Source organism: Aythya fuligula, chromosome 3 (genome assembly GCF_009819795.1).
Source record: "Aythya fuligula isolate bAytFul2 chromosome 3, bAytFul2.pri, whole genome shotgun sequence".
Classification (NCBI taxonomy): domain Eukaryota; kingdom Metazoa; phylum Chordata; class Aves; order Anseriformes; family Anatidae; genus Aythya; species Aythya fuligula.
In genome coordinates, this window is record NC_045561.1 from 61746584 (window position 1) to 61770631 (window position 24048).

General features: G+C 46.5%; 1 protein-coding gene across 5 annotated transcripts in view; it reads right to left on the reverse strand.

Moving 5' to 3' along the window:
* BACH2 (BTB domain and CNC homolog 2) overlaps window positions 1–24048 on the reverse strand; it is a 184010-nt gene that overhangs the window by 19986 nt on the left and 139976 nt on the right. For all 5 annotated transcript variants that reach the window (XM_032184055.1, XM_032184051.1, XM_032184052.1 and 2 more), the window contains exon 5: window positions 23589–23843. In XM_032184055.1, the coding sequence (XP_032039946.1) occupies window positions 23589–23831 (243 nt within the window). In that variant the 5' untranslated portion in view covers window positions 23832–23843. The remainder of the gene's footprint in view (window positions 1–23588; window positions 23844–24048) is intronic.

Sequence of the window (24048 nt, forward strand, 5' to 3'; positions counted from 1 at the left end):
TTTATCTGACAGTTGTCTTGCAGACTGAGCTAGACGAGCCAGGGGATGTGTTTCCTATGTCCATACCCTCATGAGCTCATGATACTGAGAAACGGGATGGAAATAATGCAGTGATATAATCACCATCAAGAGAGTGGTTAATCAGCATTAGCCATATTGAATTTACCGGCAAAATCCAGACAGCAGCCTCGTAGAAAACAAGCATACAAAACCTGGTTTAGTTCAGTCTGACACTGCTTTCTCCTTACAGAGTCCTGTGGAGTGTGATGCTCTGTTTAGTTCTAATCGATTTAAGCGACCAGACTTCCACTACTTCCTTTGGGAGATTATTGCCAGACTCTACTTAAAACCTCCTTGTGAGGAAATCTTCCTTCCCTTATTTTCCTCCATCACTTCTCATTATATGTCCTTTATGCATTCCGGGTAATGCTTCTTCCTTCTGGGGAAAAAGTTGCAGAGCTGTTACACTTTTTGCCTTCCCTTCTTCTTTGGTTCGTATTAAATAGTTTAAGAAAAACTGCCTAATTCAAGGAAAATAATACTGATCACTGTCACACAGGAGAATAGGATGCTTGGATGGCAGTCAGCAATAAGAAACACCAGTAAGGATGTCGGCATTGCAGATACAAATATAGAGCACTTTTTGCACAGCATTTTCCTAGTACTGGGCATGCACTGTTCTAAAATTAGGAGGACGGTTAGCTCACTTCTACGTTAGGAATGTCATTTTTTTTGCAAGGGATTTCTAGGACAGGAATTCTTTTTTTAAGTGCGGTTGTATGCATGCACACCCACGCTTGCCACGTGAGAGCCGCACTGCACGTGAACCCTCTCGGGCTCCCCCTTGCACCCAAGTCTCCTAGATGACGGCCGATGGAGCACGCCGTGAAAGCCTCCGCCTTGTTTTGAACACATGGGACACGGCCTCAGAGCGCATGCAGGGCTCTGACATTTCTGTGGATGGGCTGGACTTGCTGTGTGCTGCAGAGTTCATTAGTGCATGCTCATTAGCCGACTGCCCAGACTGCCAGATGTCTCAAAATCCCAGACAAACAGACAAAACCCTCCAATTCTGCACAGACAACATTTCTGATGGGGAGGGGGGAGAAAAAAAAGGTTGTTTCCAAGAGAAACATGGATGTCTGGTAACTCTGCTCTGAAGGGCATTTGTATGAAATGCTACATCTGGATCGGGGAAGGTCAACCCCAGCAAAATGCCAGCAAATCTGAGTTCAATTTAAAGAGGGGAAAAGTGATTAAGGGCAAGGAAAGATCACTGTAAACACATAGGAATGTACAACTTGGCAAGACAATATCTGAAATGGAGCACGATAATGTTTACAGTAATCTGATGCACACTAACATCGAGAACAGAGAGCTGTCTGGTTTGCTCTGGGATGGCATTGCTGACTGCAGTGAGAAGAAAATGAAGAAGTGGAAATGTCGAGATCTTTCCCTGACTCGAAACCTTCCAGTGAATTCAGTGGGATCTTGGAATGCTTTCCAGGAAAGAGGATGGATTCTTTATGACTGAGTAAAAGCAAAGCAAAGCTAACAAAGCACAGCCTTGTTCTTGTGAGGTGGGCTTTCACAATTTGGTATGCCTTTCCCAGCACTAGTTTCTGTGTTTGCGAGGGCATATTGCCAGTGATCTTCTAGAAAACAGCATCAAAGTTGAACAGCAAATGCACTTAAAATTGCTCCTTTTAAAGTAAAGAATATTTGGGGCGCTTTCAAAGAAGTCTCGCTTTCAAAGAACAGGCCCATTGGTGGTGGGGCGGGAGGGCAGAGTTCTCCTCACCCCTCCGGGATATGATGAGATCTGCAGAAAATGAGTTGCTCAATCCCACCAAATTGGGGTGAATTGGATGGTCAGAGCTTCAGCTGCACTGAGAACGCACGAGCCCTGACAGCAGCACACGCACAGATTATCATCTCTGTGCATTTCAGTCGTCTTGTTGCAATCAATAGGAGTGCTGATGGGCTTTCTGCGAAGCACGCGAGCTGCTTGTAGGATTATGGATTACATTTTCAGTATTTTGATTTTCAGGTTAAATTTATCATCAGGCACCTAAAAACAGTTAGAAAGCTCTCATCTTGAATCTCCAGACATCGATTTAATTATTAAGCCATTTCGTGGGGAAGGAAGAAACGAAAATTGAATCAAACCTCACATGCTGAATATCAAATCCCAAACTGAATATTAATTTAAAACAATTGGATGGAAACACGAGAAACGTGACCATTTCTCATGGAAGCAGAAAGCAATCTGTCAGTCGCACGGTGCTTTGTAGCAGGCCTGTTGTGGTGCCCATTTTGTTGACGATTTACCATCACTAGTGCCGTCTGAAGGCATCTGTGTGAACCGCTTAAACCCACCTCAGCCCTCAAGTTTAACTCGTAAGCCCGAGGACGCAGAAAACAAACTACGAGCTGTCTCACTCGGCCAGCGTGTTCCTAACACTACAACTTATATAACCAAACACATGCTAGAAATAGGAGATAAGATTAGTGACAGTTCACTGCTGCTATTTTTCGTTCCACAGCCTGAAGAAGGTCTCAGGGATTAAACATTAACTCTAATCTTATTTGCTAAAATTAGCGCACGCTATATTCTTTTTTTTTCTTTTGCGGCCAATTGCAAGTATAGCACATAAGTTATTTTCAGCGTGTAATCTGATAACCAGAATCAGTCACCAAGCTGTTATTCCATTAAGAGTTAAGAGACTTCCTGGTTATTTACTTGGTTATTTTTACTTGGGATGGTGGAACCTGGCAGGGCCTGTTTTTCCTAGCTTAAGGTTACTTGGTTTCGGAGAACTGCTTGAAAGATGTAAATACGTGGCCAGGTCGGTCGCATGTGCAAAATACACGGTGCTAGACATCCCTATTTGTCTCTCTGCATGCACACAGTAAGAAATTGTTTGGAAACCGTGATCCTTTACACACTGTAGGAACACAGAAACTTTCCTACAGCAGTGCCACGGAAGGATTTTTCTGCGTTTCTCCCCTCTTCAGCTTAACAGTGCTCAAACATGCTCTCACCAGCAGTGTCCAGATGCTTTTTCCCTATCCACTCATAAAACTGGGAAGCTCCTAAAATGAGTAATCACTCTTAAAACATCAACTTGGGCAAGAAGCATCGGATGCAGGCATTTGTAGCATCCGGGCTCATAAATAAGAGAGGAATTTAAAAGTTGCTGATGGAGAAGACTGACAAAGAGAGGTCTTTGTTTCCACTTTAAAAATACTTCTAAAATTGAGCAGATATCCTGCTGGCCCAAGTCTGACAGGCTGCCACCTCAGGTAGTATGTACAGATTTGGGGAGGGGTGTGATTCTGGGACAGGGGTGTGAAGTCTGGCATCTCCCCCATCACATCCCATCACTGGGGTGGGAGGCTGGGGCACCTCCACCACAGCGGACACCTCTGGGCATGGACGTACGCCAGGGGAAGGGAGATCACAGACACAGCTCCTTGCTTTGAGAGGCTGCTTTACCTTTCTTCTTTTTTTTTTTTTTTTTTTTAGCAAAACGTCTCGATGAAGAAGTAGCCACCTGAGAAGCTGTGGAGAGGCCGGAGAGCTTCAAGGCATTACTTAACTCCCTTTAATGGCACTTTTACGGAAGATGCTGAACTGGAAGCACTCATCCAACTTCCAGTTTTGTGCTTTTGAAAAAAAATAAAGCCCAGCTTTATTATTTTGGCCAGAAGAGGAGCTTACACCAGATGTTTGCCTCAGTGAGAGCACACAAAAACAGGAGGAAAGCAGATGACTTCTTGTCTTCCTCTCTCTGGCATGATGAACACACACAAGGCCAACCCCCTGTGACCATTTGTGCCATCACTAGGTGCTCACTGGGTGTCAGAGCACAAGTTTGGGAGGGTAGCTACCCGTGTGTCCCATCTCCACCTCCCAAAAGAGCAAGGAAGATGAAGGTGTGAGTGGGGAGGGTGATTAGAGATGGCTGCCCGGCCCAACAGCCTCCTGTGGCACGATGGACGACCAGCCTGGAGATATCAGTCCCAGTGTTGGCTCCAAAAAGACTTCACTGACTTCATCACCCAACCACGGTTTGTCATTTGGAAGATGCAGGAGCTGCACTTCCACCCCTGTGCCTGCAGAGCATCACGGTGATCCTCGGTGGCGACACAGCAACGTGAGGCGGGGAGGAAGGAGAGGTCGCCCGCTGCAGACGTGCCCCGGGGGCAGAAACCACCGATTGCAAACTGCGTCGCCGGCGCTGCGAGAAGTGCGTCAGCGCTGGCAGCGGGGCAAGCGGTGCAGAATTGATTGCCAAGGGCAAGGATGGCGTTAGCAGCAAGGGGATCGATGCTCGCGTTAGTGGTTAGGTCAGAGCTCGCCGATGTGCGACTCCGGGAGGGCGTACAAGAGCTTTTGGAAATCCTGCCCGTATCCTCGGGGATGGTCAGCACCCTCTCCATCCCCCAAAATTTTCCGGGAAAAATTCATTTGTTGAATTTGCCACGTTTGAATTTGTCTTCCCAAATCCCGCTTTCCAGAAAACACGTGGCTTATTGAGAGGAAAGGTAGAAATCACCACGCAGAAGCATGAACACATCGCTGCTGACACGCTTCTGCTCAGGTAACAGGAAGCATCTCTACAGAGCACACAGAAGAGCACACTTGCAAAACCGAAATGCTATAGGACTGGAAGATGAGGTGCTTTTCCACAGCAGGGGAGCACTGCCAGCATCACACCTGCTCAAAGCATCCATCAGTCCCTGGCAGATGGCCCCTGGCACACCCAGCCCAAGCGCTCTGGGTTTGACTGGTCACAGCTGAGCACTGCTGGCCCCATGGCATGTGTGGCACAGGGGATGTTTGCCGACATGGGTGCTCCTCCGAGTCACATCCCAGCAGATTTTATTGCAAAAACCTCGCTCTGTAACTCATATTACAGTCACACACTGATGCGTTGAACGATGAAGAGAATGGTGCCTGTAAGACAAGCTGGAGGAATGACAGCTGAAGTGCTGGTGCTTGGAGAAAACGGCCTGTTTTCACCTTAATGAACACCAGTGGAAGGAGGCGAGATTTTCCTAACTAATTATGTAGCTTGGTGCGTGTTGCTGATGCTAGAGGCTGCCCAGGGCGTAGCTGGAGAACACAGAAAATGCGGCAAGTACAGCCAGGAGAGCACTGCAGGTAGGAAGAGGCGAGAAAGCCTGGAGGTGAACTTCTAGGCTGCACATTAGGAAGAAAACCAGAGACAGGGATGTTTCAGATAACTTTCTCCGAAGGACCAGCTCAGCTCTGACATGCCTGAATCAACAAAGAACACATTAAAACCAGTGGCACTAACGAGCAGTTAAAACACTCAGGCATGAAGTGGAAGACAAAGCAAAGGAAGATATGGCTCTGATGCCTAGTGGTTTGCTGTACATTTGTTTTTCCAACACAACTTGCACCTTGAGAGACGTGGATGCAGTAACAAAGGAAGGCACAGGTGAACTGCTTGGCAGAAACACTCCCTAGATGCAGATGCCATCCACGTTGAAACCAGCGGGGAAGAAACAGAACAGATTTTAACCCAAGAGCATCATCAGAAATAAAGCGAAGCTGCGATTTAAAATTTAAATCAGTGCCATATTTTTGCAAAGGGAAAACTAAACTGACCCCCGGATTAAAAAAGAAAAAAAAAAAAGAGAAAGTGTTGAGCAGTGAGGAGGGAGAAGGAAGGAGTGGGAAAGCTTTCACAGAATATAAATTGTGACAGAAAAGTCTGTGAAAGATCTGTTTAGGTTCATCTCATGAGCCAAACTGGGGACGAAAAGGGAAAACAAAAGGCAGTTTGAGAACTTCTAGAATGAAAAGAGAAATTCTAGAAGCCTGCAAGTTGCATCAGCAAATATCAAAATAGGAAGGAAATGAAGTCAAATGCAGAAATTTGTTAATTCAGGGGGTGCTTGGAGGAGTGGTTCAGAGTTTCTGAAGCTGCAATTAATACACGCACAGACACAACAATACAGAGAAATTACAAAGACCTGCAAATGACACAAATACTCCTCTTTCCCAAGCCTGGCAGATTTTATTTATGTGAATAAGCTACACAGTACAGCGTACTAAATACACAGCAATTATTTTCACAGCAAGGAATCTCCCCACAAGCCCTACTGCTACACTTTGCACAGCATAGGGGAGGAAGACACAGGCAGCCCGGTGTGTCATTTGGAAAAGCACCAGGTTGCACTCAAAGGAAGGGATCTGAGACAGCAGACAAAGGAGCCGGGGCAGCAGCAGGCTGAGGATATGGGGCTGGGTAACACCCGCTGCAGTTCATGGATGCTGTGCTGTGCTTCCCCCGGGGCTGGCAAGAGCTGGGAGCCGCTGCTGAGGAAGGCAGTGCTTCCAGCACTTCCCACGAGTGCATGCCAGCATGGCACAGTGCACAAAACCCTGGGCTTCCTCGTGCAGGGAGCAGAGCCCAGCACGTCCCGTAATGCTCCGAAGCCAGAGAGGCTTTTGCTGGGCTGTGGGAGGAACGTAACGTCAAGGGCTTTGCTATTCCGACGTAGCTACGCAATTACAGTTATTAGCTGGCAGGCTGAAACCCTGGGTAAATATCCCTGCTTCCTGCAGGCACTGCATTTCTAAAACAAAAACTGCCAAATGCTGCGTTTGCTCCAGTTTTCCTTCCCCTCCTCCCCCCAAGCCTTTTAATTTCCGGTATTCGGACAGGCGATTTTTCCGTGTTCACCTTGTTTTTGTTCTTGCACTGCTGCTGACAGAGCTGAGGATTACGATGGCTTTTGTTCCCTTGCCTGGTGTTCCCATTTCATCAGCGACGCCCGCTCAGCTCAGTTCAGCGGGTTTGTAAGGAGAACAGCCGCTGCTGAGCTGGCAATGTTGGTCTCCTCTTCTCCTCCGCACGGAGCAGCTAATTCCTCCTGCGGCGGCCTGAAAGGCTAGCTGGGCTCCATAAATCTCACCAGAAAAAAAAAAAATTGGAGGTGCTTGCCTTTTTTGCTGAGATTTATCTCTGCGAGGAGCGCAGCAGGTTGGGCCTCCAGCATCCGCTGCTGGCTGAGGGTGTTTGGAGGGAAGAGGGCCACCTCGGCCACCTTGCACCTCCTAGAGGCACTCACACCTGCTCAAAGCCAGTGTATTGATGTGGCCATGGCATCCCCACAGTGCCACAACCTTGTACTGTCCCCAGAACCTGGTTCCCTCCTCCCCGCTTCATACATAGGTTTCGAAGACCTACACAGAAAGTGAGGCACAGAAAATGTCACCTGCCCTAAGACCCTTAGAAACGTTCTCCAAATGGAACAGAGACGTCATTTCCAGCCTGACTTGCAGCTTTCCTGTCCTGGGAGGGTAGGAGTCAGGACTTCAACGCTATTTGTGCTTGTGTGTGTTGATATATGCCCACATGCACCCACGCAGGATACTGCGAGAAAGAGGCAAGAGAAGGTGAATGTGTATGAAAGGGAGTGAATTAGTCCCATCTGCTCTGAAAAGATCATTTTCTCCTTGGATTTCTATTACCGTTGTGTTATTGCCACACTAGAGTGCCTCTAAAAGGCTACAGTTCTGGCAGCCAACATCATTACAGCTGCTCAGATTATTAACAGCATAAATAAACTCTCAGAGACACTACTAAGAAAATATTAACTACAATTATCACTGTCTGATAAAATAATGAACAGTAAAGTGTTATTCTGCTGTCTCAGTCACCAGTGCGCATTTATGTGTGCTGTGAGTAATGAAAAACAGTTTATTTGCATACTGAATCACCCTGGAATTGGTTCTTTCTGTTTTGTTTATTTATTTTTATAAAGACGCTTTGAATTAGTGTCTTTCAGGCAGCACAGGCTGAAGCCCTAGGTTTGCAGAATTGGATGTACTCTGCCACCTTGCCCTGTTGCATGCAGTCCCACTAACTCTGAGAGCAGAAACCCGTCCCTGACCACCACATGCTTCTGCCTGAGGCAGGTGGAAGCCACCAGCAGTGTAGTCACAGAAGTCAAACCTGCCTTTGTATGCAGGCAGAAACTCTAAAACCTTCCTGCAGACCTTTATTCTCGAGCCTCATTGCTTTTTTATTTATGCAGGGATCATCCCAGCTGAAGCCCATGCCATTTGCTGAAGGAAACCTCCTCCGACCTGCTGTGCTTTAGCTTTCTGTGCTCATTTCTCCTCAAGTACCCAGTGATACTCCCAAGGTCTGCTCTTCAGTGCCATCAGTGGGGAACTTGGGCTCATTTTTTAATTAACAGAAGTTGTTATTTCCCTGCAAGGAAGGAGGGAAAGAGTTCTTAATGACTTGGAGAGCAGGAAGGTGCCTGCAGGGTGGGGAGGGAAGCCCCTGGCTTGTTCCCTCAGCAGCACCTTCCTCAGCGGTCAGGGGCAGTCTTCACCCCTTTGCTTCTTGTGGGGGTTGATTTAGAGTGTCATCATCTGTTCATTAGCGGAGCTCATTAAAATGAAGAGAAATAAGGGCCTGAAGCTGCTCGCTATGGGGCAGTCACGTTGAAGCTCCATTTTGGGAATCCCTTTCTCACAGGGATGCTGCCCTCGTTCAGGAGAGGTTTCCCTCCCCGGGCCTAGCCCTGTGGATCCGTCACTTTCCAGTCCCAGTAAAAGATGTCTTCCCATGAAAGCACCAGTCAAGGACCCTGTTTTATTCAGCTCTTGCGTACTGGGCTGCCACAACCATTTCTGACCACCAGCAGGGAGGGACAACAGTGATGACTGGCACTGACACCCTCCAGGCAGGCTCCTGCCAGGGTACAGGACTGATCCCTTCGCTTTGAGGAAAACCAGCGATGCCTGAACACAACGGATGTAAAATGGACATTTTCCCCATCAGGGCTGGCAGGGAAGCTGATGATTTGGGGTGACATCAGGGAAATATGGTGAGCAGGAGCCACGTTATCAAGCTCTGCTGTTTCTGAGCATGCAGGCTTGGTCCTGGGTGAGGGTGTGGGTCAGGCTCCTGGGAAAGGGCCACCAGCCGGGTAAGAAGAAGATGAAGATAAAATAAAGACAGGGACAGCAGCAACAAAATCTAACTAGGAAGGTACAAAAACAATGCTGAGAGATCACTGAAAGGGGATTTTCTACAACAGCTTCCCTTAATCTGTGCCAGAAACACACTGCACCGTGCCTTCAGTGTTTTTATTCCACAGCCCTTTTTCTGTATTCCCATCTCACCAGCATCTCATGTTCCCGTCTGGTCTCTGCTACCTGTTTATAAACCTTTTATTCACCTAACTCCACCTTCAGCACGTCACCTTCCCCCTGGCCCCAAAGAGCCACGTTTCACCCTCTTACGGGGATGCAGGCGCTCTCGCCATCCCCATCCGTACACCGGAGGCAGGAGGAAGCTCGAAGGCAGCCTCGCCTGCCCCCATCTGTCAGCTGCAGGGGAAGGAAACCTCGGAGGAGGCGATCTGCCCCCTCCGTGAAAATCAGGGCTCGGATGAACCTCCGCTCCTCAGCGGGGAAGAGCCGAGCTGCAGCATTGCTCCGCATTTCCCCCGCAGCGTCCTCCCTCTCCTCCTTCGCAGCAGTTGGCCTCTTCTGGCCGCCTAAGCAGGTTAGACATGGCTTGCCCTGAATAAGTCACCTACATTAATTTTTCCTCTTTAATTAAGGAGTACTTCTGTGAAACAATTCATGAGAGCTTCTTTGTCAAGGGAAAGAGAAAACGATGCACGGTTCCACACGTGTTTACAAAGGCAAACAGAAATGAATTCTGCTCCCCAAGAAGCCCCTGTGGAAGCGAAAACACTGGGAATGGTAAAGGGATTGCTGAAGAAGAACTGAAGTTCATTTTAAATCAGTGTACCATGTACAACTACTGTCTTACAAATAGGATTATTTAATTTAAACCTTAGATCTGTCAAGTTCCATTCCTTCAAATGGAGCCTGTTGTTTCTTGACTCCATTATAAATCAGGATTGTATTACAATTTATGTTAGGCTAAGTCACTACTTCGATAGGAGGCAGCGAAAAAAAAAATTACACAGCAGTCAGTAAATAGAGCAAAGTCATTGCACTGTTCTTGAAAGGCAAAAAGTCATCTTGCTAAATGAGAGTCCAAGCTGTCCTGTACCAAGACTGTTACTAATAAATAAAAGACCTCTGGGAAAAGTGCTGAGCATACGCTGGATCTATTTTCAGCTTGCATCAGCAGCTGCTGCCCCTGGGATTGCATCTTTGCTCATACCCTACACCATATGTAATCACTCCAGTGCTGCAACCAGTAAGATAATGAAAAAGCATGGCATAAATCTATACTTGAGTGGAATGCTAAATGAGAAAAATAATACAAAAAAGAGGGAAATAAACCACATTTTCAAGTCATTAGGAAGAAAGACTTTGACATATGAAGTGTTGCAACCATTAATAGCACTTATCATATAGAGTGGAGACAAAGAGACAAATTAATCAAACTGACAGAACTGGGACATTTTATGCTAATGCAGGCTCCTGGGTTTTAGTTTGTATTCCTCTGTGTCTGGAAAACTGATACCATTACAGGGCAGGAAATTGCATGAATAACATGCAACAGATCATAAAAATTCACACACCAAGTGCAGAAACACTGCCAAAAGCACTGTAAAAACAAGGCTAGAGACCTCAACAGAGGAACTACCAATAGCTAATGAATGCAAATAAGTACAGGAATATTTCCCATTCATGCATAACAATTAGACAGAGACTGTGACTGCACAGTCTCCAATAGCATAGTTAAAATAAAGCCTGGAGAGCTAACATGCAGATAGCTGGAGGGAACTGCTGGCCAAGCCAGTTCTGAATTTGTTTGCAGTGTTGCAGCCAGCAGTGTAAAGCCACTGGGGAACTGGCACAGCCAAGTGCTGTCTCTGTCTAAACGTATTGCTGTGTTATATTTAATTCAACGTTGCAGGTAGAAGAGACAGGGTCCTGGGTGGCCCTGCTTGAGCAGGGGGTGGCACCAGATGGCCTCCAGAGGTCCCTTCCTACCTCAGCCACGCTGTGTTTCTGTAAAAGAGGGGCGGCAGGAGGATGAAAGCAGAAATAAAACAGACCCACCAAACAGCCCCTAGTCACACAAAGCAAAAATCCCCTCGCCCCAGTGCAAATCCACAGCATCCAGTAAAACCCCTTACAAGTAAGGACGTCTTTAACATCGCTCATTTGGGAAGTACAACGTGCACTTGCTGCCCCAAGCCACAGCCGTGTTGTCAGAGGCAGGAAATGGCAAGAACGACAGGAATGCTGGGCAGGGCACAGCGCAATGCAGGACCTTGCCAGGGTTGCTCCACTTGCCATAAAGGCTTCCCAGCGACCTTTAAAAGAACCTGGCACATCCGACCACTGGGGAAGTGCGGAGACCTGGTCAGCCACGGGAACACCAAATGACAAGTACAGGCACTCGATGCACAGCCACAGCACTTCTTGTTGCTGTCTGGATTTGTTAAAAAGTGACTCTTCTCCCTTGATACCTTTACTGATAGCTTCTTAAGGTGAGGACTAACTCTTGGGGGTAAAAGGAGTGAAGCTGATACCTTTAGGAGTCGCGTAATTCCCAGCACTGCTCTCATCCTCCCCAGAATAGAACGATATGCAGCTGATGGCATTGAGCAAGGGTATCCAAGTGCCAATGCTACGTGCATACAGAGGTGGGGAAATGCCAGCCTGCCGTGGGGTTGCTGCTTTCCTGAAGAGCGAGGAGACTTCAAGCCCTCCCCACATTTGGTGCTGCAGGGACCCCGTGTTCAAAGGCAGCAGGACAGGAGTCCCAGCACGGGGGGCAGCTGGCTCCCTGCACAATACAGAGCCCAAATCCCACTCAAAGACCCCCCTGGAGACTTTGGACGGTTTTAGCCATGTGAATAAGGTCTGTCTGTCTCCAGACCTCAAAACAACTTTCAGTTCTTTCAAGCACTACTAAAGTCACAACAAGATGAGACTGGTACCAGAAAATGGCACAGACACAAAAGCAAGCTGGTCCAAAAATGTTCTGAAGGCAACGATGGTGCACACTTTGTCTAAGGGGAGAAGGTAGAAACAGACAGTAACTGACTCCTGTAAATACATATCCAGATGACAGGCAAGCAAGGGTTGCAACCTGAGAACGGATCAACTTTCATCCTTCCCTTAAATAAAAAAATAAAATATAAAAAAAAAACAGCACAGACAATTAGCTACAAAAAGGTCTCATGAAAACCTCTGCTGTAAGGAATTTTAATATCAGGAGGGAAACAATTTGGTCAAACAGTTATAACAATGTTGATTATTTCCACTCTTTAAAATACCAAAGGCACCTTTAAAGTCTCTCAAGAACATGTGTGACACCTGACCCTTTCCCTTCCTCTACCTGCAATCAGAGCTCTTTGGGAAAGGGAAAGCCTAGTCAGAGGAAAACACCCATTCCCCTAAGTGAGTATTTAGAGGTCTTTAGTACTGCATAAATGAGGCAAACAAGAGGTAGACAGCACAATTACAAGAAATGACTGAACTCTCCCACTCCTTTAGCTATGGCGATTTCTTTTCAGAAAGTTTCAGAACCAGAGCGTAAGCTCACCAAAAAACTCAGAGTAAAACTGTATGTGAGAACAACGCTACGGGTCTGAGGGCAGATGATGCAAACAGTCCGGGTCCCCAAGGCTGGAAACGACTCAAAACCCTTTGAGTGTGCTATGAAGAGCAGCTCACGGCATACAGCATCGGTCTGGTCTACAGACCTGCTTGGAGGAGGTCCAGAAGAGCAGTCATGGCAGTGGTTCCTGCTGGGGTCACCTCAGCTCTGCAGCAGCCAAAGGAGGAGGTCAGAATGTGACCAAATGCTTGTCTTCAACAATTTGCTTACCTGTGCCCTCTCAAAGGAGGTTTGCAATTGGGAAGTTCATGCATAAAGGTGAAATAAATCTTGTAAGAGGAGGACGAGGCTCATCTTTGAAAAGGAAGCAGAACCTGTGATGTGGATTTCAGGCATTTAAAAGAGAGCCTTGGCTTGACGTGTCCAGTCTCCTGAAAGCTAAGAAGTTCAAGGAATAGACAAAAACTGCTTCATGTCCAGAAAAAAATGCCATATTGCATACAGTGTGGAACATGGAAATTTGCGGTCATCTGAAAACAAGCTGAAAAACATTGCTCAATTCAACGTGCAGATGGAATGACAGGAGAGATGCATCCACCTTAAGTCCAGCTTCCCCTAGTGGAAGTAGAAATGAGCACTAGTCCTCTGTGGAAAGCAGAAGGGAAGTTGTCAGAATTTGTCTTTACCCAGCTTTTTCCTGTCTTGAAAGGTTACTGGCTCCAACCCTGTCCTTTGAAAGAAACAGGAAATAACTTGAGCTTATTCTGTTTTACTTGAACAAGAATCCCCTGACAGGGAAATTTTCTCTAAAGGCTGCCTGTGCATACGGAGAGAGAGGTGCCTAGGCACGGTGTACTACAGCTGTGTGGTCAGAGATGGAAAGATATTTTGCTTTTAGAGTTGTTTAAGACTTGTTTCTTATTAGCTGCAGGTCCTTGAAACAGAGGACCACACGTTTCACTTTTAAAGGAAGAAAAACACACTTACCACAAGCACGGGCAAAAGCTTTATACAGACAAAAGTGTGGCCTCAGCCTGCTAGCTGACAGCCTGACAAAAATCCCAGGCTGCTTCATCAAAAGCATTTTTCGCTGAAACTGAGAACCGTCCTGGCAACAACGTTTGTGTGGACATTTTTTTCTTTAAATGTAGTCTTTTTACCTTGAAACGCTAATGCTTTATGCATATACCCCCACCCACTCTGGGGGTATAAGCATAAAGCAGGGAATTTGGCCCTATCACGATTCAAAAGCAAGCAGACGTGCAAGTGGAGTGTTGCAAGGTGTTTGATGCACAACACACTGCATGCCTTCACCCCTTTCACCCACCAGCACTGCTCAGCCCCGCTGCTGGCTCGATCCATTTATTTGGACGGTCTCCTTTTTATTTTACTACCCCAGTGAGCCCACTGCCTTCAGCAAGTATATCTGACACCGTGGGAGCAGAAGGAAGCACCAAGACTACAAAACCGCTGTTGAATCGATCCTGGGTCACACCTGCCAAACCGCTCTGTACTCCTTCCAGTAAATCCGTACGCTTTGATTTCCCTGACTTACTCTCTGGCTCCAGCTAACTGCGCCTCCCAAATGCTGTCGAGGGGAAGAAAAATTTCCAAGGACCTGTTCTTACACAGAACAACAGCTTCAAGAAGCTTCTACCTAAAGCTGAAGTTTGTAAGGTGCAAGGAAATGGAGAGCTCTCAAACCGAAGGGACCAACCTGAGGTCTTCTCAAACAATGAGGAGCTGCTGCAGGGAATGATGTGGACGAGATGTCTTACCAAACCCAAATGCATACTCAACTAAATACAGAATCACAGAATGGCTTGGGATGGAAGGGACCTTAAAAACCATCTATCTAGTTCCAGCCGCCTTGGCCAAGGGCAGGAATACCTTGCGCTAAATCAGGTTGCTCAAATATGGTTGCTTCAGCACCAAAAGAAAGATGCCTGGTGTTTTGGGGGTCTCAAAAAGCCACAGCTCCCATCTACTAGGACTGAGCCCGTCCATCCCCCAGGACCAATCAGACAGATAAGCAGCAGCTCCACCTTACCCCATCCTTACTGAGAAATGCTGCAACTCGTCTTCTAGTCAGAAAATCTCCTCAATGCTATCCGCACGCTTAAAAGATACAGAGGGAAGAAAATAAGGCAGAAATCCTGTCTGAGGAGCGATAACCTGGAAGGTCTGGGTTCAGCAGCTCTGCCAGCTGTGGGTCAGCCCGTTCACCTCCATGTGAGGGAACGTGAACAGAGAGCTTAGAGAGAGGTAAACACATCTGAGCGGTTCACACAAGGTGATGTGATCATCACTGACCTGATGCACAGACCTGTGCTGTAATTCCTGTCTGATGCATCAGCCTCCACCACAGCATTCACGGAGAGGTGATGACAGTATTTTACTCGTTCACAAGAGACCTCAAAAACCTACTGCTGAAGGTTTTATCTTACCACTATTTAACTTCAGAGCCGATAGCTCTCAATTCCAGCTGTTCGGTGACACCTTGTTTATTTAATGGTTTGACTGAAAGTGCTCGTACTGCGATTCTCTGCCTTCCTCAGACCAGCTATGGCTATTTCAGCTGTGGGCCCCAGGCTAGTGGCAGTCCCTGGGTCACAGCAGGAAAATCCCGCTGCCATTTCAATTATGAATTAACCTCCATAGAGGTTAATTAACCTCCATAGAGGTTAATTCATATTTGTGACACTAAAGCCTCCGTCACCACCTCTCCGGTCATCCAAAAGATGCACCATGACAACTTTAAGGGAAAAAAAATCAAAACAAAAATTAAAGAAGAAAAGATTTCAGCTACTCCTGTGTGCAGGGAACAGACAACTACCCGTAAGCACTGTTGAAGTCAGATTAGACAAAGTGAAGGACAGAGAGGTTTATTACCGACTGTGATCTGTGTTATCTTAGGACCTTAAATTCCACTCAGCTACATCAGCACTGAGCACCAAACTTCATCTTCAAGTGCATAAAGCACATCCCTAGCAAAGGCAATTGACCCTACTGTGAGGAAAAGATGTGGAGTCTCACACATCACCGAGCAGTTTGTTGCTAAAAAAACATGCTGGATTTTCAGTTGAATTTCATCTGGCCTCAGAACAGCTGCCAGTGGCTCTCATGATAGCCTTCTCCAGTAGATTAAAGCATTCTTCCTTGAGATATGTGTGATGCCTTCTTTTTATTCAAGTCTTTAAACAACCACTCAAGCCTCCTCTCAAGCTATAAGACAATTTAAATCTCATTTTTAAAACTGTCCAAGACTGGGCTAGAAGGATCTGTAGCTTGACCAAGTACAGCTGCTCCCCACCCCCTCCCCCTTTTTTCTTTTTTTCATTTTTTAACTTCTGTAAGGTAAATAAAGTGCCCAAGGACATCGCTTTGAGTAGTGTTAGACTGAGCTGGGACTTGGAGCTGCTTGCTGGCGGGCTCCCATAAAGTGGTACAGATGAAAATTCAGTGCTGCACAAAAGACCTGAACTGGAATAAATCAGCCTTTTCTCTATTCAAAGCTTGCATCATACACATAACAGCAAGTGTCTACCTATTCCTGTAAAAAACACCAACAGCCTGCCTATAAAATTCACAAAGAGCCATGTCATTCCCAAATCCTAGTAAGGTTCAATTGCCTTCTGCTCACCTAAAGTCTGTATTTCACTTCCAAATTGAACCATACTTCCTGGTCTTCGTCTTTGTTGACTGCTGCAATGCATCATTTGAATAGATGCCATATTCCGCCTCGTAGCGTGCTCAATTTCACTCGTAGCTGAGAAAAACAGCCCGTGTAACATTACTCACCAGGGAATCCTTGTCAGAAAGTGCTGTACGGAGATAAAACCTTATCGTCTGCGGGTCTTGGGAACACTAATGAAGCAGAACTTGGTACTGGGATCAGAAAGTACCTTACATGTGGTCTCAGAAGTGGTGATGCTGAGGGGTGTCTTATCCGGGCTTATCTGCCTGTTTTTCAAATGGCAAACACTCAGTATTTCTGGACTCTTAAAAGAGCAGACACTTGGTTTTCCAACCTTTAAGGAAATCCAAGCCTTTTTTTGGAGGGAGAAAAGGTAAGAGAACCAAAGGTGGAGCAGGGAGGATGGGAGGAAATCTTTCAGACCACAGGTCCAGAGCACTGCCAGCGCTGAGGAATAACTCACAGCCGTGGTTAAGCCACCTCAGTTTCATTCCTGCCTAAATACATACTTCAATACATCAGAACACACCTCATATTAACACATGTTAATATGCCACAATGTGTGCTTATTGCTGCTGCTTCTGCCTGTAGTGTAGTCTGCCTCTACGATCCACTTTTTGGGACTTTTTTTGATCCACAGCCAGTCATCCAGGCAGGCTTACACCAAGCAACAGGCACAGGTCTAACAAAGGCAACAAAACGGAGCCCACCTAGCGCTGTGGTGAATTCGTGGCTTTCATTCTGTGCATTAATCTCAATATCCCCCTTTACAGTACATTTTTATGTGCTTACTTTGATAAATAAATGAATAGTACAACTCCAAGCAAGTGGAGGGAAAAGAGCTATTGCTTAACAGGCATATATGTGACTTTTTTTTTTCTTTTGTTTTTTAAGCCCCGCAACACAACAGAGATGCATTTTACTCTCCTCCACTGAAAAGGATCAGGGAATTATCAACAGCGAGACGTGTCTCATCAGAAAATAACAGGAGTTACACCATGCAGAATGAGGCTGGTTTCCTCATCGTACTTGAGGCATGAAAAATCAGGCAGCACTGGGAGCCCTTGCAGCATGACACGGATGGAATTTCGCATTACATCGTGACGGTCTCATTTCTGCTTTACTGCTCAACTGCTAGAAACAAAATACGCCATTTGTGTTTCGTACCGTGCTGTATATGCAGCACAACCAAAACAACACACGTTTCTGTCTCATGGTTTCCTGTGCATTAGTATCACGTCACTTACGACCTCAAAAAGAACCAGAGTGCTCGGCTTTACCCTTAATACAGACCCACAGCCTCCAGTCACTCTGTGTGGTGTCAGCACTGTGAATAGACAGGAAACATAACGCGTCCCCTAGGAGGAATTTAGGCAACCAAAGACCCAACTTCCATCCATATGGACTCACTGAAGTGGCATAGCTGGGGTGAGGCTGAAGCGTGAACAAGTTTGAGGCCTGACGGACACAACTTCTTGTCTCTGATCTACAAAAAGCCCTGCGGATAGAGGTGGGGGTGGCAGCAGAAGGCTTTTAGGTCATTGCCGCCTCCTGAGCCAAAGCAGAAGCAATCCTGGCCACTGCTGCCATCTGTGAGCAACATCACTGGCTGATGCAGGCATGTAAAGAGAAAGCCCTTTGCTGGGAACGAGCCTTAGCTATTGCTAATACTAACAGCGTCCCACAGAAAAAGGGTCTTTCCTAGTTCCCTGCTGCTAACACCATCCCTCCAGCTGGGAAACGGAGCTGCAGGCAGCCAGTTGCTCCTTGCCCCCTTGCTCCCCTTTCCCACATTTATCACCTCCTTCACTCCGCGCTCCTGTGCAGAGCACTCCCAGCTCAGTCACCGCGTTCCTTGCTGATACTACGCTTGTACTCATGCACTGAGAGAGGAAAGAGACAAAGTAAGAGAATATTGTTTATTTCTTAGAGAGATAAAAAGGAATAGTAATTGCCGTTAGCCAGCGGGGTATGTAATAGCTGACCTCCTGCATCCTGCCTTTGATTTTCCCCTGAACCCAATCATCTTCTGTTGGCTAATTCCCAGCTTTTTTTCTTTTTTTTTTTTTTTTTTCCTCAGGCTGGCGGGTTGGCACGGATGGTTAACAGCTGCCAGTATTTCTCCTCCCTGTCAGCGGCGAGCGATGCTAATGTTAGATGCCTGGCTCCGTCCCACCCAGGGTGCTGCGTGCCTTTGCCGTCCAACGCCCGCAGCTTTTGCCAGCCTTGAACCTGAATCTATCTCCCCTCCTGCCTCTCTCGCGCAAAGATTAACCGTGTGAGGGAGTTGGCCCCTCTCAAACGAAGAAAGAGATGACAGATTTCACAGGGCCGGACCTCGTGAGGAAACGGCAGGCTTCACAGCAGCCTTTGGTGAGTGGCAGGACAGAAAGGATGCGGAGCAGCTTGGCACGTGGTGCATGCCAATGTACCTCTACCATGAACATCATTCTGCTAATCACAGGGAAGAGCTGTGCAGGTAAATGAAAAGGCTCCACAAGCACATCACACACCCCCTTCCTAAAGAGATGCTGCTTCCCTTTGCCCCTTGGAAGGCTGCTAAGCCACAGACAACTCAATTTAATATTAAGGAAGGCATCATTCCTAGCAGACACTTCATTGCACTGAAAAAAGCCACCGGTAGCCACTCGTTGAAACAGACTGAAGAAATCAGAGGGTTACACGTAAAACTAACCAAGCCACTCGAGAAGCAAGCTGCTTTTATAATGCACATCACAGCATCGGACCAGTGCCACTGAAAGCTTGATCTGCTCCTTCAGAAGACCGGTGTTTAACGTCACTGGAGAGAAAGGCGTTTGGTGCTGGAATAACTGGGTGAAGGTTGTTTCTAAACGTGCACCCCAAAGTCATGAAAATCCAAGCAAGGTCAGCAATCTCATCTGCAAGCTGCAGGAATCCCACACAACCACGGGGCTTTATTTGATGTTTCCACCCCTGTGCTGTCATCATTTCATGGCAGCCTCAGCTTTCGGAAAGGATGGTGCTTGTGGACACGGTGCTCCTCTGTCCAGCCTCCGGCTCTCAGCTCGGCCAGCCAGCCTTGTTCCCCCCACGCTCCTATTAGCGAAGCGAGGCAGGTAATAATAGCGAATAAAAAGCCTATTCTGCGGAGCACTGGCTCTTGCTCAAGTAAAGCAGAGTACCACTACAGCATGAATGACTCAATCATCTACTCAAGAGCTATTACTTGCAGCGATGAAGCAATGTTAATTGGATAATGGCCTGCTGCCAGCTAATATTGGCATGACCTACAATACCCTTGGCCGACAGCCGTGTATGCCTCTCTATCACACCTTTTTTTGTAATCTGGATGGGAAGTGGAAACCATTAAAAAAGCCTCATAAGTGCCATTTAACTTCTTATCATGAATTAAGAGCTTAATTAAGTGCCTTGTTAAAGGAAGGAAGACCAGTTTTTGTGATTAAATAAAACAAAACAACAGTTAGGGGTATGGATTGAATGAGTAACTTTACAGCTTCAAACTCGGGTCTTGGAAAATATTAATTTTAGGTTGCATTTAACAGCAGCTGCTGCATGAAAACTGCACGATTGCTGAAAAATACCAAGGTTGAAAAGCACACGAGGTTCTAGTTGTTTACCAAAACTGCAGAAGAAGAGGAAAGAGTAGAAGTTAAGAGCTAACAGGGTCCTTTTTTATTAGCTGTACACAGCTGCAGCTGACATACTCCATCCCTGACTCTGCTCTGAGTCCTGACACTTCACACGCCACAGCCACATCTGAGCGCTTGTTATTACGTGGCTGTTTTTCCAAGTGCTTATCTACACACTAAAATATGTTGCTTTAAAAAGAGGTGTAGTATGAAATCGAATTACTGATGTCGGCATGAAAGGGTTTATGGAAACTCTTCAATCAGTGCAAAATTAGCTCTATACTGACTTAGTTTAAATAAGCTGATCGGGAAAAGGTTTGAACTGAGGCATGTTCAGTCACGCTTGAACTGACATGAAATGTCTGACACAAGGTTTTACATTGGTTTGAAACACGGTAAGTTCAAGTAGTTACAATTCCTATGTGTGCGAGGTCCCACCACTGAAATGACGGGCATATCATAAAGACTGATAATTGGATATAAACAAGAAATAATGTAAAAAAACATCTGTTCACTGCTTTGCTAGACAACAGTTAACAATGTCTGGATGCCAGATTAACAAAAAGACCCCAATGTGCTATGAAGTGAAAAAAAGGTCTGCAATCCAGTCTTCAGAGGCAGATTTACTGCCTTGAATAATCAAAAAGAAGTTCTTTTGTTTTCATGTTTAGCTCCCTCATGCCAACACTACACGAGTGCAAAAGCTTTACATATGAAGCTTTGTCCAGCGCCAACATGAAACCTTGGATAAATAATAATAAATGCTCATTCCCCAAAATTGCGTACTTTAGCAGTTTTCAAACCACACCAGAGCGTACAATGCAATGCTTGTATGTTTGACTTTAATACATCTTTGTTCATTGAGGAGTGATTGTCACCTTTTGGAAGGATTTGAACGGCAAAGACTGTATTTAAAAAATGATTTGCAATCTCTGTTTTTCTAAACGAACTGCATGCCAACGTAAGTTGTCTCTAAGCACGAACAATGCATTGGCCCAGGACACAAAGTTTAACTTTTGTCTGAAATTTTTACACTGGCGGTATAAGCCCCTACGTGACAAATTAAGTCACTTTTCACAGATACCTTTAGAAATAATTCATGGGCTCCCACAGCTCTGCAGACCATGGACTAAAAAACAACAGCCCTAGGAAAAGCCATTAGCTTGTGAACTGAAAAAGACCCTGCTAACTTCTTTTAATGTAATATAAATAAGGTGGTTCTTCCCTCTGCTCTATCAGCTCTTAAAAACATGAGTGTTTCAGTTCCTTTTGTGAGCAGCTCTGACACTGTTCTTTGTCGGAGGCACTTCACATATCCAAGCACAGGCATCTACCCAACTGCACGCTCTGAAGCAGAGCAACACCAGAGGCAGAGGCATGCTCCTTACCCAAGGAATCGTTGAGAAGAAACAATCTGCATTTGGCAGCTCTCCTCACCCTCAGCAACTAACATCTGTGAGGAAATTATTTAACTGGCCACCTCACACATAGCTATTCTAATAAATTAGTCACTGAGCAAAGGAGACTCTGCGGGGTTATCAGCAATTAATTTTCACATGGAAAATATCTGTACAATTAGGCATTCGTAACTGTACATATCCTTTTTGATAGGCCAGGAGCATTCTCTCCCAGCATGAAAAAGGTAAAGCCTTGGTGCTCTGCAACTGATTGATGCATGTGGCAAAAAAATCCCTATTGTTCTCAGGTGGAGCATGACGATTTCAAAGTAATGAAAAAACCTTAGGACCTGGATTCATTGCTTCTGCGAATCCACGGTCTTCGCTGAGGCTGTAACAGCAACTGAGCTGTAACCCTAACTCACTAAGGCTTTTCAATCTTTCATTGAGATACATTCTAAAATGTAAAACCCTGATACTTCATTTATCCAAATGGGATTCACTTAAACAGAAATCATTTGTGGTTGGACTGGAAGAATGTTTTTTATATAGCATGCCACATAAAATACACATAAAGACAAATCTTTGTGTTTTAAATCCTTAGCACCACAAGAACACAGGACTGTGTTATGAAGTCCTGTCCTCTGGTCTCAAAGGCGGATGCAGCACAATCCCTCTGTATCGCCCTACTCCTCCCGCTGGCTAGTGGTTCAGCACCTCACTGCTGCTGTGATTAAAAATCTGCTAATTTCCAATCTAGTTTTACTAAAAGCCAGCTGGTACAGAGCAATGCAAGGACCTGTACCTCCCTGCAGCCATCACTCCAGCAGGGTGAACCTGCCATGGTCTTTTCTCCTCCTTTAAGCCCGTCTCCTTCTTCTGAACATCTCAGTCTAAGAAATCACACATGGTATCCAAGAGGTCTCGTCAAGGCTTTGTAGAAGAGCTCTGATGCTCTCCTGTCCCTTCATACCTCTGTACCACCCTTGCTTTGCAGTGTGAAAGCTATGCAACACTGCCTGAGACACGATTCTTCCACTGGAAATTATTAGTGGACAGCGCCGAATGATAGTGTGCATCCTAGCGTGTCCTCTGTGATATATCTGAACTCCTATGCAAAGCGTCTGTGCTGAAATTTCTTCGTGAGTAATATTCAGTGTCAGGACTCATGAAGTCATGCCCGGTGACCTACTTCTTCTAATGCTCTCCACCTTGCGTTGTGACGACATCATGATGCCACTGGGGTCTCCAGAGAGCTAAACCAGAGGGGGGAAAAACGGTGTGTGACACTTCAGGACCTGTCATCACTTTAAAAGGTCCCGTACTTCTTCATGGGCGTTAAGCAAATGATGCCAGAAAACCCTCTGCCTCATGCTGAACACCACCATACCTCCTCACCGAGTGACTGCCTTCCCATCCCCAGGGGACATCGCCACCCCCTGTGCCACCTGCACCAGGGGGTCACGGGGCAGGCAGTGCCACGGCGGTGGGGGATGGCGACCCTTTGCTGTCAGGAAAGCATCTCCCTGCTTGTCACAGCAAAGCCACCGGCGTGCCCTATGGTAGCTGCGACATCACAGCCGTGGGGCTGTGAGGAAATTACAGTGGGGGTGGAAGCCAGCCAGTGAGATTTTGTGGTAAAATAAAGTGAACTTTCCAGTGAGGTACATATTTTCTACGTCCCTTGGCTTCCTGATGTGTAAGCCATGGTGCATGAGAAAAACCCTGCTCTGTGGCAGAATGTGTTGGTGCTCTCTTCGTGGAAAACACAAGGCCCGAAGCAGTTAAATCCCACACTGCTTGTTACTGGAGGAGACAGGGAACAAGGCTGAATGGGACACAGGGAAGGGGGAAGAGGAGAACAGGGATATGAACCGCCGGAGAGGCGGTTCCACGATGAACGATGAGACTCCAAACAATGTGACAGTTCACGTCATTTTTCAACAATAACCTGCTGTCTAACAGCGGCTAAGTGACCCCTTTCAAATTTCCTGTCTGGAAGAGCAGAAGAATAGTCGGGTACTGATAACGCGCTGAATGAACTGATAGTAATTAAGCGCCCTCTGGTTGGGCAGGGCTCTTTCAGATGAAGCGTTTTAAAGCTCTGCTGCTGGAAGTGTGAGGAATGTGGGTGAGGTTTGCCCTCTCAAATGAAGAAGGTTGTGTGAACACGTTCATCCTCAGCCCACCCCAACCCCAAAACGACAGCCGCAGCCCCAAAACCTGCACCCGCCCGCCCCATCCCTGGGTGGTGAAGAGCAGGTATGTGCTCTGTTCGGGCTGAGGGACGGCGGCAGTACTGTACCTCATCTGGCAGGCTGACAACCAGGTCATTTTCCGTCTGCCCTACCAAGGCCTGCAAGAAGTACTCGCTGCAGGCGGCCAGCACAGCCCGGTGGGCGCGGAACTCCTTCCCCTCCACGATGAGCGTCACGTCGCAGAGAATATCCTGCTTGCGCTGGTCATTTAAGCAGAGGAGAATATTGGTACAGTGCACCGTTGACTCATACACATACATGGGGGAGTCAGTCTTCTCATCCACAGACATGCCGTTTACACCCTGGAGCGGAGAAAACACAACGAGGCAGTGAGGAGCCGCGCTCAATTTAGTCAACGCAACAACATTGCATGGGGGATTTCAGAAGATTTTAGCAAAAATGGCGAGAATGACTGTTGTGTCTCCTAATAGTGAAAAAAAGGGGTTTTGTCCTTGCTTCTGTTATTTTTATAATGAGGGAAAAAACCCGCAAAACCCCAGCCTGCTC